At 48.5% G+C, this 14,078-nt stretch overlaps 1 protein-coding gene across 3 annotated transcripts in view; it reads left to right on the top strand.

Moving 5' to 3' along the window:
* Window positions 1–5,841: 5,841 nt before the first annotated feature.
* The window catches only part of PTPRG (protein tyrosine phosphatase receptor type G), a 412,828-nt gene continuing 404,591 nt past the window's right edge, over window positions 5,842–14,078 (top strand). For 2 of the 3 annotated variants that reach the window (XM_067303421.1, XM_067303423.1), the window contains exon 1: window positions 6,148–6,362. In XM_067303421.1, coding sequence (XP_067159522.1) covers window positions 6,278–6,362 — 85 coding nt within the window. In that variant the 5' untranslated portion in view covers window positions 6,148–6,277. Of the gene's footprint in view, window positions 5,917–6,147; window positions 6,363–14,078 lie in introns of those variants that run through there. The other variant, XM_067303422.1, reaches the window with a different exon arrangement.

Below are 14,078 nucleotides of genomic sequence, written 5' to 3' on the forward strand. Positions count from 1 at the left end.
ACCATTTGCAATGGATTTATATTAGAAGGTCACGTCTTGTTACCGAGTCATTATTGATTCTCCCCCTTGGGACTGTTGCAGGCCTGTGACTTTACCCTTCCAGGTAGATGCTAACACCTCTTTTAGACATCTATGCCAGAAGGCAGGAATATGATAGAAAGCAGCAGTGAGATGGAAGAGGGGAAAGGAACAGCAGAAATTCTGCCTTCAGCAAATTTATTAATTTTCACTGATTTACTTATCGGGGAAAAGATTGAGTCTGATGTTTTGGTTGTAATGCATGAGGCCTTTAAAACAATAGATAACCCATTGTGCTACTGGTTTTCTGGGGTCTTAATTTTCCTCTGGAAGACAGGAAGTTTGGAAAAGATTGCTCACATCGACTGTATCTATTGTAGGCCTACACTGTCCCTTACAGCAGCTTATACTCAGCCTGAGTTCGTGCTGCCTGCAAACCCTGCCTGCTGCCTGCCCCTCAGTCAGCTTTCCCGCGAAGGGTCTCCAAGCGCTTTCAAGGAAGATGCTTGGGTCCTCATCAATACTGGATAATGTCAATGGCCAAGCAGGGAAAACCAGAGGCCTCAGAGAGCACTGGGCTCATCCATCCATTATTATTTACTGTGATAATCTTTTCTTCACTGTGTAAATATATTTAGGCCTTTTTAGGAAATACAAACCCAACCAAACACTTTGGAAAGAGTTCTTTGATCCTAGGAGATTGACATGTCTTCCAAGCTTGAATTAAGTCATGTCCTTGCATTGTTTCCTAGCTTCTTCTGAAATGTTCCTGAGAGCATCTACTAATTAGGCTTTCCTAACAAACTCCTTACGATATTCACCATGCCCTTAGATGCTAGAGTTATTACCTCTAAAACAGTAAAAACTGGCCATCTTCAGAAATGCTCATTTTGCATGGAAGTTTCCAAAGCACATCTGCTGTCGCTCCAGAGCCCTCAGGACACATTGGTGTGTGCACATCAGGCTCCACAGGATGAGACCGCATCCAAATTACTGCACACACCAAACTCAGCTGCTTATTGATTGCCTTGGCAGAATTTTGACACATCCCGTGTCAAAGCTACAATGTAGAAAAACCTGAGGGTTGCAGTTACCTCACTGGTAAGCTGCATGATAGTGTTAAAAACAACTAGGCTGGCTAGAGCTTCCCAGTCAAAAGGATTTTTGCTTCGCTAGAATTCATGTTCCCAAGACTTACGCTGAACTCAAATACTATTGAAAACTATAAAAAAAAATTTTACCAATAAGGAAGGTTACTAAGTCTGTTTTCTCATTAGATTCCACCTTAAATTCTGCAAAGACAGTATATTCCTGGTGCGCTAGTTACATGGTAACAGACAAGGAAGACAGTAAGCTGGGTCTTCCATGCTCATCCCTCAGCTCCACTCATTAACATGCTTGCTCAGCTTGCTGCTACACTGCTCGCAGATTTTTTTCTTCTTTTCTATTAATAAGAGAGGATTTGTGAATTAAACACACACTTACAGCCCTAGCAAGGTCATACCACAGGACTCTGAACTACAGTTGCTTTGGAAAGAGAGAAACTCACAGCTGATCAGTCTCACCCTCCACTGCGCCCGGCCACAAACACAGACTTTTACAGAACACCGTCATTTTGAGGCCATTTCAGGAGACAAAAGAGCTGTATGACTTCAAGACTAGGATGATGCTTTCAAGTAGGTATCTCAGCACGCGACCAAGTGTCTGTTCTGAAGGATTTAGCCTAAGGGCACCCTGAGGTGGAGGTTTCTTTTATAGACCACGAGAAAACAAATGCACTGGTCTTCCAGAGGAACCTCATGCAAAGCAATATGGCACGCTGCCCAGCCAGGACATTTTGGAGTATCGCTCAAGTCAGCATTCAGATACCATCATTCATATAATGCTGGTAGTGCTACAGATATGCAGCCTAGTAATACTTGCAGTAATCTCTGACCCACCGCGTGGTATGTCTTTACCTAGAGTTTGCATCACAATCAACATTTTTCATACACTTTGCTTTACCTGCCTCTCTGGGTTAATCTATTTTTATGTCTTCATAAATCGAACAACACAGCTTGTTGCTATGATTATATTGAAATAAAGCCCCTTTTTTTCTCACAGCTACTTTGCTTGCCCTCCACCTCTGTTTCTCAGCAGATGCCATATAAGACTTTTAAAGCCTCACAACACACTCAAAGAAGAATGTAACTATCCTGAGGCTATGAGAAAATAACTCTGCAATAATATAATTTATGGAACTCCAAATTCAGCATCCTTTTTTTTCCTTTCAATGCAGAGCTAGACAGGAACAAGGGCTGCTGAATTAACCTGGAAGTTTATACCTCCTGTGACTTGTAATCTGAACTGTACCTGCTTCTCAGGTACTTCAAAATGATTTATCTTCTCTGGCCAGATCCTTAACCTAGTGTTTCCCAACTGATTAACCATTCTAGTGAGTCTGGATAGCTGTAAATCAGTGAAAACCTATCTGTTGCTTTGTAAGCATTAAAAAGTTTAACTTCCTATACATGAATTTTTTCTTTGATTTTTATTTTCCCAATCCTTTATATAGTCATTATACATGTTAAGAAGCCTGTTTTGGAAATGATTAATGCTGTTAATATTTTTCTAATTCAATAAACCCTCTCATCTTTGAACTCCTTGCAATATTTTTCTGCTTTCTTCAGCTTTCCACTAATTCAAACATATGACAAATGCGAGTCCTGGTTTCAGTTTTCTATTATTTCTCTTGTCTGATCAAATAAATTAACAGACTTTCATTCCTTTCCCAGGAGTGATGCCCATATGTCGACGAAAGCAGCGTAAAAATATTACCTGTTCAAACAGGAGAAAATAAAAGATAAAAGTTATCTTACATTATTCACTGTTCCATGCAAACCAGACAGAGATGCTGATCGTATTCCTTTCACCTTGACAGCGCCCACCATGTTTGACGGTAAATATTGCAAGATTTGCAGAACACCCATCAATCTGGTTTTAACTGCACTGTATTATAGTGTCCCTTTACAATCTCTTCATACAGTAGCAGTTGTTTTAATCACGCAGCAGTACTTCAGTCACTGGGGAAGAATCGGCTGTCTATCTAATGCACACTCTCCCCAGTCACATGGCACCGGTCCGGCAGAGCAGCATGCTGCTAATGCAGTTTTCTCTATTTGGGTAGTTAAAGATACATCTCCAGGCCAATTTGTACCTGTGTATTGTTGATAGACAGTGTGCCACGGGCAAAGAGATACTGCAGGAAATGGATTCTCATTTAACCGTGTTTAATTTTGTTCTCTGGATCTCCATCATATGTCTCTCCGCTTCTCTACCCTCCCAAATTGCTAATGTGAAACAAAGCCACTTCCGTCACTGCTGCTCCTAAACTGATGTGTGACGATGCAATGATTGATTTGCCACTCCGGGAAAAGTGGATCACGTTGTACCGCAGCATGCTGAACCAAGCCGTCCGTGCCGACATCTGGGTTTTACAGATTTGTTTTAAAAAGTTCAGACCTGAAGGGACTACTGTGAATATCCATCCTGAGCACACCTGGTCTCTGATGAGAACCTTGCATTTCTAAAATCTTCCTTACCAACTTACAGGGGTGTGAAGTCACCTGTACTCCTCAGGACCCAGAGTCAAATGATTATGTGTTTTATATCTTATCTGCATGTTTGCTCTGAGGATGGAAAATGTAGAATTCTTGCAGTTCCGGGATATTGGGGCAGTTTCATATATGTAACTGTCTGGGCTAGGAAACTGTAAGAAAATATTTAAAATTAAAAAAAAAAGTATAATCAGTAACTTTCATGAATGATTTTAAATCACTGAGAAAATTACTGATGATTTTGAATCACTGAGAAAATTACTGATGCAAATTGCTCTTTAAAAATCTCTTCCTTCTGTTCTTTCGTGAGACTGCAATAGTGTTTAATAACTTTCCTCACACAGTGACACCTGTTGAACCTCACTTTAAGATCGCCTCTGACATATCAGGGAGCCGTCATTTGAAGAGGTAAGTCTCACTGCTGGAAGAGAGCCTGCCTACGTATCCGGTGCATCAGTAAAGTCAGGACTAGAGTGCTGAAAGGGGAACAGTTTGCTGAACAACGGAACAACCATGTCACAGCAGAATTCAAAAGGTCAAGGCAGGTGGGGATTTGTTTTTTGTTTTTCATGGGAACAAAAAAATCAGGGATACTTAGCTCTTAAAATTTTATCTATGTTTTTATGAGAGTTGAAACCAACCTCCAAACCCCCCTTGTTCTGGGAAATGATTTAATGAACAATAAGATATTTGGATAAGGACTTCCTTCGGGGCCTATAAATCTTTTGCTCAGTTTTAGATAAAACCTTACACAAGGGCCTTCTCCACTCTTTGCACACTCAAAAGTGAGCTGCCCTCGAGGGCAGAACATCTAATCAGGCCCTTTAATCCTTACACCAGTAAAATCCTATCACGATAAACAGTTTTGCTTAGTATAGACTGCACTGCTACCTTCCACCTGCGATTTTTGGCAGGCAAAACCCACGGTGTGGAGAGGAAGGCGAAGGGAAGCCTACGAAAACGCAATGCTTCCTCATTAGGGGCCTTGGGGCTGCGGTGTAATCCAGTGATGTGGCACCCTGTGCTGCATGGGGCAAACCTGGACGGACACCCAACCTTCTCTTTCTCCTCCTCTTCCTCCAGAGAGGTCAGGCCGCAGCAGGGACAAGTATTGAAGCCTGTGAGGGCTCCGCTCCAGTGATCCCCAGGAGGGGCAGGGGCAATCACTGCCGCTCCAGTCTCCTGGGGAGACCCATATGGCTTCCGAATTCCCTGGCGCTGTTCCTCCTCCTGCCCCCCGTCTCCCCTCTCTCATCTGGAAACAACCCACAGACGTGGAAAGTCTGCAGGTAAACAGAGGGGAGACGGTCGCAGCAAAGCACGGAGCCAGAGCCGAGCACGGCACGCTCTGCTAACCCCCTGCTAAACCCCTTCCCTTCTGAAACAGAATCCCCGTAATGAAAATAATTACCAAAGAAACAGACAAAAACTACTTCAGAATGAAATTTAAGCTTCAGCAGACCACAGCACCGCCAGGAAATGCCGAGTACGAGCAGCCATCCCTTCATCCTGAATTCACACCATTTTCTGTTTCTGTTTCCTGTGCGAAGTTATCAATCACTCGGAAACTGCTGCGGGGGGGGGGGGAGGGTTGTGGACCCAGATTTGGTTGCAAAGTGCCTTGGGCCGGGCTTCACCTGACCCTGCCAAAAAATCAGGCAGCTATCTCGTGTCGTGGGGGAACGCTGGAAATACCCAGTACAATGTACAGTACTGAGGGGGGGGGGGGAACACTATGATTTTGTGGGCGAGCTCTGGCAATCCCCAGCATGATGCACCGTGTTGTGGGAGAAAAAAACAGGATTTTGTGGGGGACCTCTGGCAGGAAGCAGAATGGTGCACAGCACCGCGGGGTGCGGGGGGACCCAACAGCAGCCCCCCCGCGGCGCGCACGGCGCGGCGTAAGGACGCGAGCAACCCCACAGAGGCACCACTGAGGTAAGAGTGCCAAACGCGAGACTGCAAACGGCAAAACGCTCCCGGCTCCGGACGCTCCCCGGGCGCCGGCAGCGCGCCGCGCTCAGCACCCCGCGCAGGCGAAGAAAGGGGCGGCGCTGCGCGGCGGGGCCCCGACCGCAGGGCAGCGGCGCGCGCCCGCGTGCACGGGCGGTTCCCCCCCCCCCCCAGCCCCACCGCGCGCGCGCCGCCGCGGCCGCTTTAAGGGCGGCGGGGGCGCGCCGCCGGGGCGCCCGGCGCGCCGCCGCCGCCGCTGCTGCCGCCGCCGCCTCGCCGCGCTGCCTCTCCCGCTCCCTCGCCCCGCTTTAAAGTCTCCGCCAGGAACCGGGCTCGCCCGCCACTTCCTGTACGGCAGGATGGAGCGCGCCGCGGCCCCGGCTGACCGCCACCGCCCGCCCGCCCGCGCGCGGAGGCGGCTCTGAGCGCCCGCTCCGCGGCATGCCGCGCGCCCCGCCGCCCGCCTGAGCCCCGCGCCCGCCGCCCGCGCCGCGCGGACCCCCGCGCCCGGCGCGCCCGCGCCGCGCCCCCCCCCGCCCCCGCGTGGCTTTGCTTTTTTTAAAAATTTTTTAACCGAGGAGAGCAGAAGCCCCCCGCTTTCTCCCGCTGGAAGAGGGGGTGTTTTGGGGGAGAAACTTATTTTCAACAAGTTTTTTTTTTTTTAATTAATTATTTTAGCCCCTCTCCCCTTTCGATGTGCGGCTTTGGACATGCGGAGGCTACTGCAACCGTGTTGGTGGATCTTTTTCTTGAAAATCACCAGCTCCGTGCTCCATGATGTGGTGTGCTTCCCCGGTGAGTGGCGCGGGCAGCCCGCGGCGGCGGGAGGGGGGTCCCGGTACCGGCACTGCCGCCGCCACGCGTGTCCGCGACCCCCGTGGGCGCGGGGCTGCGCCTGCGGCCGGGGCGGCACCGCTCGCCCTTTGCACGGGGGGCCCCGCTGCTGCTACCCCTCGCCCCGAGCAGCCCTCCCGGCTGCGGGCAGCGCTGCCGCGAGTGGGGCCGTGCGCGGCGCGGCGGCTCGGCTCCGCGCAGCCGGCGCGGTGCCGCCTGGCCCCGGTGCGCTGCGGCCGCCAGCGTGGGGCGGCGGGTCCCGGTGCGCTGCCCCTCGGGCGCGGGGCTGCGTGGGGGGGAGGTGCTGCCTTTGTGCCGCGGGGCTGGCGCCGGCCGCCGCGAGGGGAGCGCCCCTTTCCGCAACCCCCCCGCGTAAAAGGCAACTTAATTGTGCGCGGGTGTCTCCCCCCACGCGTGTCCGCGGCGGGTGCCTCGCCGTGCCGGCGCGCTGACCTTGGCGAGGAGGGGGGAGCTGCGCGCCCGCTGCGCGTTCGCGGCGCCGTGCACCCCCCCCCCCACTCCCGCGCGCGGGGAGGGCGCGATGGGGCCGTGGGCGCAGCCCCAGCCGCGGGGGGGCACCGGCGCCCCCCGCGCTCCCCTCCGCACGGCTGCTGCCGGCGCCTCCCCTGCGCGCCGCCGCCGCGCGTGGCGGGGCCGCGTGGGAGCCCCCCTTCCGCGCCCCCCCCCACGCGGCGTGACCGTGTCCCGCTCCCCGGGGGAGGATGCGGCGCTCCGGGCTGCCCCCGCCGTGGTGCCGCCGCCCGCCCGCCAGGGGCGCTGCCGCCCCACCGGCGCCGCCGCGGGGCCGCGCTGCTCCGCGCCGCGCCCCCGCCGCCCCTCCGCCGTCGCGCAGCCTCCGCGCCCGCCGAGCCGGGGCTTGACCAGTCGAGCCGCCCCCCCTTGGGCTTTGGGGTCCCCCCCCGTGTGGAGGCCGCGGCGGGGGGGCGCCCCGGCCGCTTCCCGGCGGGGAGCGAGCGAGCGGGGGAGCAAATTCTGGAAGCTTTGTGGGAACTTCCAGTTCCGTCCTTCAAAATACACTACTTCTTTCCCCCCCCCCCCCTTCCCTCCCATTTCTGACCCCCGAGGCGGCGGGGAGCCCGCAGCCCCGTCGCATCGCGCTCCTTCCAGCAACTTCCCGGCCCGTCCGGCGGTCGGAGGCCGAGGCCGGAGCAGCTGGCGGGAGGCCGAATCCCTCTGCCGCTCTTGCGGAAACATTTGGCGTCTCCCTATTGATTTCTTCCCCAATTCAGGCCCGGGAGAGCCCGCCGCGAGGCCGGCTGAAGGGCGGCTCTGCCCCGAGGAGCCGTCGACCGGCCGCGCCGCACCGCGCCGCACCGGGGAGCCTCTCGGGCGCCCGACGGCCCGAGGTTCGCTCCGCAGCGCGAACTTATTTCCCGGGAAGGGCTTTTACGCCTTTGCTTTCCGTGCGGAGCGACCGCGTTAGACCCCGGCGACTTCGTGGCTCTTTGACGCTTTCCTCTGGAAAGCGGTGAAGTTTGGGGGCGAGGGAAGCGCGGTGACCAGCGGGGACGCTGCCGCCTCGCAGCCGCCACCTCGGAGATGCGCGGAGCGGAGCGCGGGGCTGCGGGGAGGATCCCGGCGGACCGTAGCAGGACACGGGCGCCGACGGCGGCCAATGGCGAGTCGTCGCCGTTCGTGTTGGCGGGGAATCCCGGCCGCCTGTTAACTGTTTGATACCCGCCCGCCCCGAGCGTTTCGGGAGCTTTAACAGCGCTTTCTAGGCGGAGGGCTAAGGCGTTCGTTGCTTTGTGTTGAAACAAATTAAAAGCGCCTTTCTTCCCTCTCCGCGTTTCATTTCCAGTTCTCTTTAAATGAAAGGCAGAGGTCACTATTTGTTTTCTCCTCTGCAAATCACTTTACCTTGTGAAGAAACATAAAGGCTAATTTTTCTTTGTTCCGCAGCAATGAATGAGCCACATAGAAAACAAGTCTTTGCAGTATTCCTTTGTTAGGAGAGTTGTAATGGATTTTCGCTCTTAGAGTAGGTGTTTTGCTTTCTGTTGCTTTGGTTGCAGTGAGAGGAAGGAGTCATTCCCGCACAAAAATTATGCGGGTAAGGTTTTGCTCTTTCTGGAATGTTAGTTTAGTGCATTTCGCTATGGACTTGTCACTGGTAATTGCATTGCTTAATAAATCAAACTAACACAAGGTAAAAGAGGTTGTTTCCATGGGGTCGGTGTGCTCATTAATCTAAATTCACATTACCAAAATTCAGCAAGACATAAATATTAACAGTACTGTGATAGCCTTACTAAATAGTTTCTCAGGGTTTTGCCAAGAGAAGATAGTAAGTATTTTTCTACTGAAGAAAAAAGTGCACTGTAGTGCAGTTCTTAGCTACTGCTGTGATAATCCTGTCCTCTAAGGAGTTATAATTTGTTAGCATTTTCTTAGGGTAGGTGCATAAATGAAAGTATTTTTCTTAAATCCAAATTAGCTCCTTTCTTAACGAATCAGACTGTTACTGACCTGGTTACTTTCTGTAAATAGATTTTGTTTTCTGAGTCTTCATAGTTCTGAATTGAATTTGTATAGAACTGTTTTCTGCTGGGAGGGAAAAATATCCTGGGAGCTTTTCCCTATGAACTAACTGAATGCTACTTTAGATATTTTAAAGGTACCAAGAAGACTGGCTTTGTTTATCCAAGATTTTACAGATGAAGGTGTTGTGCACATAGAGAAATACGGAACGTACAGGAGAGGGCCCTCCAAGACTTTATTTAGTCCTATGGCTTTTATGAAGATGATACTTCTTACACTTTAATTATCCCTTATTTTCAGTGCCTTTTTAAAATATGCTTTACATTCCGGGAAGTCACTAATGGAGTCCTTGCAGATAAAGGATGTCGAATGAGCCTTCCCGGGCTGTAAGAGCTGAGCTTGCTGGTATGCTCCTGGGGAGAAAAGTCAGGGATAGCTTTGCTATCCGCTAGCAGGTTTATAGCAGCTGATTCGTGGTTAACAGAGCCAGGACACCGCTTTCAGAAGTCTTCAAGCTGTTGCAGGAGCTGTCTGCGTGAGCAGCCAGAATAAGAGGCTCGCCAAGTCAGGGGAGGAAGGAAGAGGCATCTGGGAGGGAAGGGGTTTTGGTGCATCAAAAGAGAAACCAACGCAATTTAGGGTTAACTAGAATTCCCTCCGTTATATTGGGATGTTGGAGAGGTCAGGACTTATATCTACAAACCGTGCATTCAGCCTGGGGATGCTGCTTGGGGTTGGAGGAACGAGGGCTGTTTGTGCCTCTGTTTGTGAGAAAGGATTTCCATTACTGCGCTCTCATCCCTTGCCACCTTTCCTTTTTCAAGTCTGAAAGCACTAGGAAACGGGGACAGAAGGGTTTTGATCCTGTTCAGAAAATGGATGTCTTGGTCAGAGAGTCGAGGAACTTGTGCAGGTCCGGCAGGGAGATGTTGTGTTGCTCACCCATCCCTCCTGTATCCCTGCTGGGAACCTCTGCTGAACAGCAGGTCCTCCTGAGCAGCACAGTCTTGTTGCCTGTTCCACCTCTGCTCGCCCATCTGAGCCCCCGAACAGTTGGGAACTGTACATTTTAGTGCAGCTTAACAAGTAAGAGGCCAGTATCGAGGTATTTGATTGAATTTTTGATGGTAGATGTGGTAAGATCTTAGTCCTGTAAAAGTTGCTGAAAAACACCCCTTGACTTCAGTAAGGTGAAAATTCCACTCAATTTCTGTTTTTTTGCAGGGGTAATTGTTGTTTCTAGTTAGGTACTTGCACTTAGTTAAATCCATACTGTTATCAAGTTGTGCAAGTTTAATAGTTGGGATTTATATCCAATTACAGAAAGTAGAGATAACAGTGAGGACCCTATCCATCTTTTGATCAGTGCTCAAGGACTAACATGCTTAGCGTTTTCTGAAATAAAATGTTATTAAAGTTGGCTGTAATTTCAATGTTTGAGTTTCATGGTTAAATTAAAGAAATGACTTAAAACTATTAATCTCAACTATCCTTGGAAAAATTGCTAATCATTTAGTTGCTGCTTTTTAGCAGCCAAATGAACATGTGGCATGATGTCCTCTGAAGCCTAGGGGTATAGTAATAACACTGTGCTTTAGCTAATATATAACTTTAATCTGAGAAATTGTGAAAAAAATGAGACCAATTTCTGCTTGCTGAAGTTACTATGCTTCCATTTTAAAAATCAGAATTGCTCCTGCCTGTTGACCAAATAGTAATTCTTTGCATTTGTGTGTCATGCCATTTAAAGCTTAAGTCTAGACAGCGATTTTTAAGTATTTCAGGAAGTGCAATCTGTCATCAGTAGAGACCAGTGTTCTTGAAAGGTATTCAGTCACCTGGGATGCAGATATTCTCCAAATGGGTTAATTCATGCTTTTGCCTGGCCCGCTTGCTTCATCAGGTGCCTAAATATCTTTACAAATGTTTCTCTTCGGTTTTAACTGAGGTAAACTGCTGTTGATGTTTCTTGCAAGTGAAAGCTGTAGACCTGCATCTTCTTGCAGCAGGTTGACAGGAATGTGACTCCATCGATTGCCAGAGCTACTCCCAGGAAATATTGGCCTGCGTCAGCTTTGTAGAGACATGCAGGGTTTGGAAGCAAAGCAACTAAGGAAGATGTAAATTAATGTACACTTCCATGTTAAGCAGAGAAACCTGGGATGTGGCCAACTAGAGATGTCCAAATGGAGGCAACTTTTGATGAAAACAGCTAGTTTTTACATTTGTGTGTCAATAAACCTTTAGAGGGAAAAATAAGAAAAACGATCCTTGGATGCTGTTAACTTTTTCTTTTTCCAATATCTGGTGGTAGCGCTGATAGCTGAGTTATCCTTGCAGGCAACAGGCATCTGCGTTTCTTGACCTGCAGCAAGTCAGACTGGCTTCTTGCTTTTAATACTGCTAACGCATGATAGAGCTCCCCAAAATGACCTCCAGTGAGGGCAGGTGAATCAGGGCTACATGGGTCGTGCCTTCAAATGCTTGCCTGACCATGTACAGCCTTCTTGTCTGTGCATAGCTGCCAGGGCACAGTATGTTCCTGCTTTATGCCTTGAGCTTTCGCATACTGGTAGCCTAAGCAGAGGCTCTTCCCACCCAAAAAAATGAATAGATGAATGAGGGTGCAGAACACAAGCAAAACAGAGAAGGTATTGAGATGCTCTCCTGGTATTGCTGTTCTTGTTTTGTTTTCTCCTTTTCTGTCTGTTGGCACTATTAATGGGAAGCTAAGGGAAGCAGTGGTGGCAAACTCTGCAATGCATTGCAGGAGAAGGGAGGACACAGGGCAGTAAGGAGATGAACTTCATGCAATCACTGTAAGAAATGTTTTTATTATACTGAATGGGCTCACCTTACAGCAATTTGAATTAGTCTTGAAGTGAACTATGGTTAAGGTAAAATCAGTTAGTACGTGGCCTTGTTTTTTTAATGTGGTTTTATTATGCATCTCTAAGTTTGCTTGGGAGTTGAAGTACTAGCATTCTTAATTATCAAGTTGTTAGAAAGTGGTCCATCATTATTCAAGAACTTAAAACTTGACCGCATCATACTCCAGCCGGCAGTACTGACACATAAAATCTCAATTGACGTGGGTGTTGCTGTTTTTCTATGCATAAATCCTGCAGTAATGCTTGAATATGTTTATCCTGTGCCAGTGCTTGCTTTGAGGGACTTTGCATTCATAGCATGGAAGCCTTTCTAAAGAAAATCTAGGTGTTTTGAGACTTGAATGCTTAGCTTAGCAAAGCTGCTTTGAAAAATCCTTTTCTCTGCTTTCAAATACGTAATGAATGAGACCTTGAGCCCTGAAGAGCTGCACTGGTATTTAGGAGCAAAATGTTGGATGTTGTTTGGTCCTGTGGCAGCTGTTTTGTTCTCTTTTTCAAAATCAAACGTGCCCATCTCCCTGACAGAGTGGGATGTTAAAGCTCTTCTGCTGGGAGTCGGTTTATCCTCCTGACAGAGGAAGGCTATGGGGTAACTCCTTGCAGGCAGAATGGGCAGCGGCTCAGTTTGCCACACTTCACTTTTCCCGTCCTCTCACTGTGTAGGGGACTTGTAAGACACACTGAAAATGCTCTGTTACCTGCTTCAGTCGAAGCAGTGCTTTGCCCTGTACTCCCGTAAAAGCACCCGTGACTGCATTATTGTTTTTAGCATCCCAAAGTCTTAGACCTGGGGTTCCTCAGTCTGTTTGTCACACTGGGTTGAAAGCAGTGTTGGTTGTCCCAGGAGAAAGCAGAAGAGGACTTCGGTGTAAGAAGTGGTGAGCAGTGAGCAAGCGGCAGGATATGAAGTCAAAATTGCTTGTGTCCGCTGTGCTGGGTGTGCCATTTTGCCACTACAGAAGTAAATAGAAACACTTCTCTCTTAACCCTTGCTGATCCTAAACAGAAAGCAAATTACTAACGTTGCGCCCATTCAGTTTCTCTGAAACAAGGATGTCCATGAAGTAAGCCCAGTACCAGCAAGGCTCACTGCCCTACTTCTTATGTGACAGTTCTGTATGCTTAGAAATGCCCTCCAAGGAGGGGAAGCTCATTTTATATCCTAGGAGGTAGTGAAGTTAGTGATACATGTCTCAAAATAAACAGGTCTTGGCTAAGACTTTGAAGAGCAAGTTCAGTGATCCCGATGAATGTATGTTTATATATGCCTTTGTTTAAGGGGCCTCAGCATGAGGCTGATGCGTTCCCCTCTTCCCCCTGCCCAAAACATCTTGCATCCTCATTCTCTGAAGATTGGGTACCTTTACTCCCTGCCCCCCCATGGGAAACTTGAAGTTGAGGCAATAAAGATACCTGCCTAGTAGATTCCAAATATTTAAGCACAGATCTACATTGCTATTACAAGTGAGTTTAGGAATTAAATTTTTGGTTAGCTTTCCTTGGGATGTATGTTGCTAAGATGCTTTTGGACTTCTGAAGGTTATAGCATAGGTCTGCTGCAGTCAAAGTAGAAGTGAGGGTTCGTGAGGCAGGGTTGTCTCTTAAACACTGCTTCCATTTAGTGAGCGGAATGAGAGTCAGAGGAATGTTTCTACTTGTACTTCATGTTACTAGTAACTAATTTACTGCTACTTCTTCTTACAGGGAAGTAGCTCATGTTTTTTTGTATTTAAATCTGTGTTTAAAATGCAACTAAAATTTGCCTGTTGACAGCAGTTGCATCATATTTTAATTGGTGAGAATTGCTAATGGAGTGTTCAGGTTCTAAAATTAGTTGTTTATTTTTCCTTTCTTCTTTGCCCAAGGGTTTTGCATCAGATTGTATGGTTTCTGTATAACTGTTTGTGTTCCAAAGCAACACCTTTCTGCAGTTTTAGCTATTTAAGTAAGTGTTAAATGTATGGGCTCAGTGACAGTAGTTTCAGAAACTGTGACTTTTTAAATTGTTTCTTACTACATTGTTTATGCATTGTAAAGTGCTTCTCTTGTTTACTGTGAATAAATTCATTGTTATCTTTGTAAACCTGGGGCACAAAATGTGTAAGCATTGAATGTTTTACCTTAGCATAATGGCAGGTCTTCAGCTGCTGTAAATTGTCATAGCACCACTGAGTCTGCTGGGTCTGTGGCAGCTTTCATCCAGTGAGGATTTGCACCATAACCCTCATCATGAAGTAATTTTGAAAAACAATTGTGCGTGTTCTTTTCCATATTTCCACAGACT

Source organism: Apteryx mantelli, chromosome 12, assembly GCF_036417845.1.
Source record: "Apteryx mantelli isolate bAptMan1 chromosome 12, bAptMan1.hap1, whole genome shotgun sequence".
Classification (NCBI taxonomy): domain Eukaryota; kingdom Metazoa; phylum Chordata; class Aves; order Apterygiformes; family Apterygidae; genus Apteryx; species Apteryx mantelli.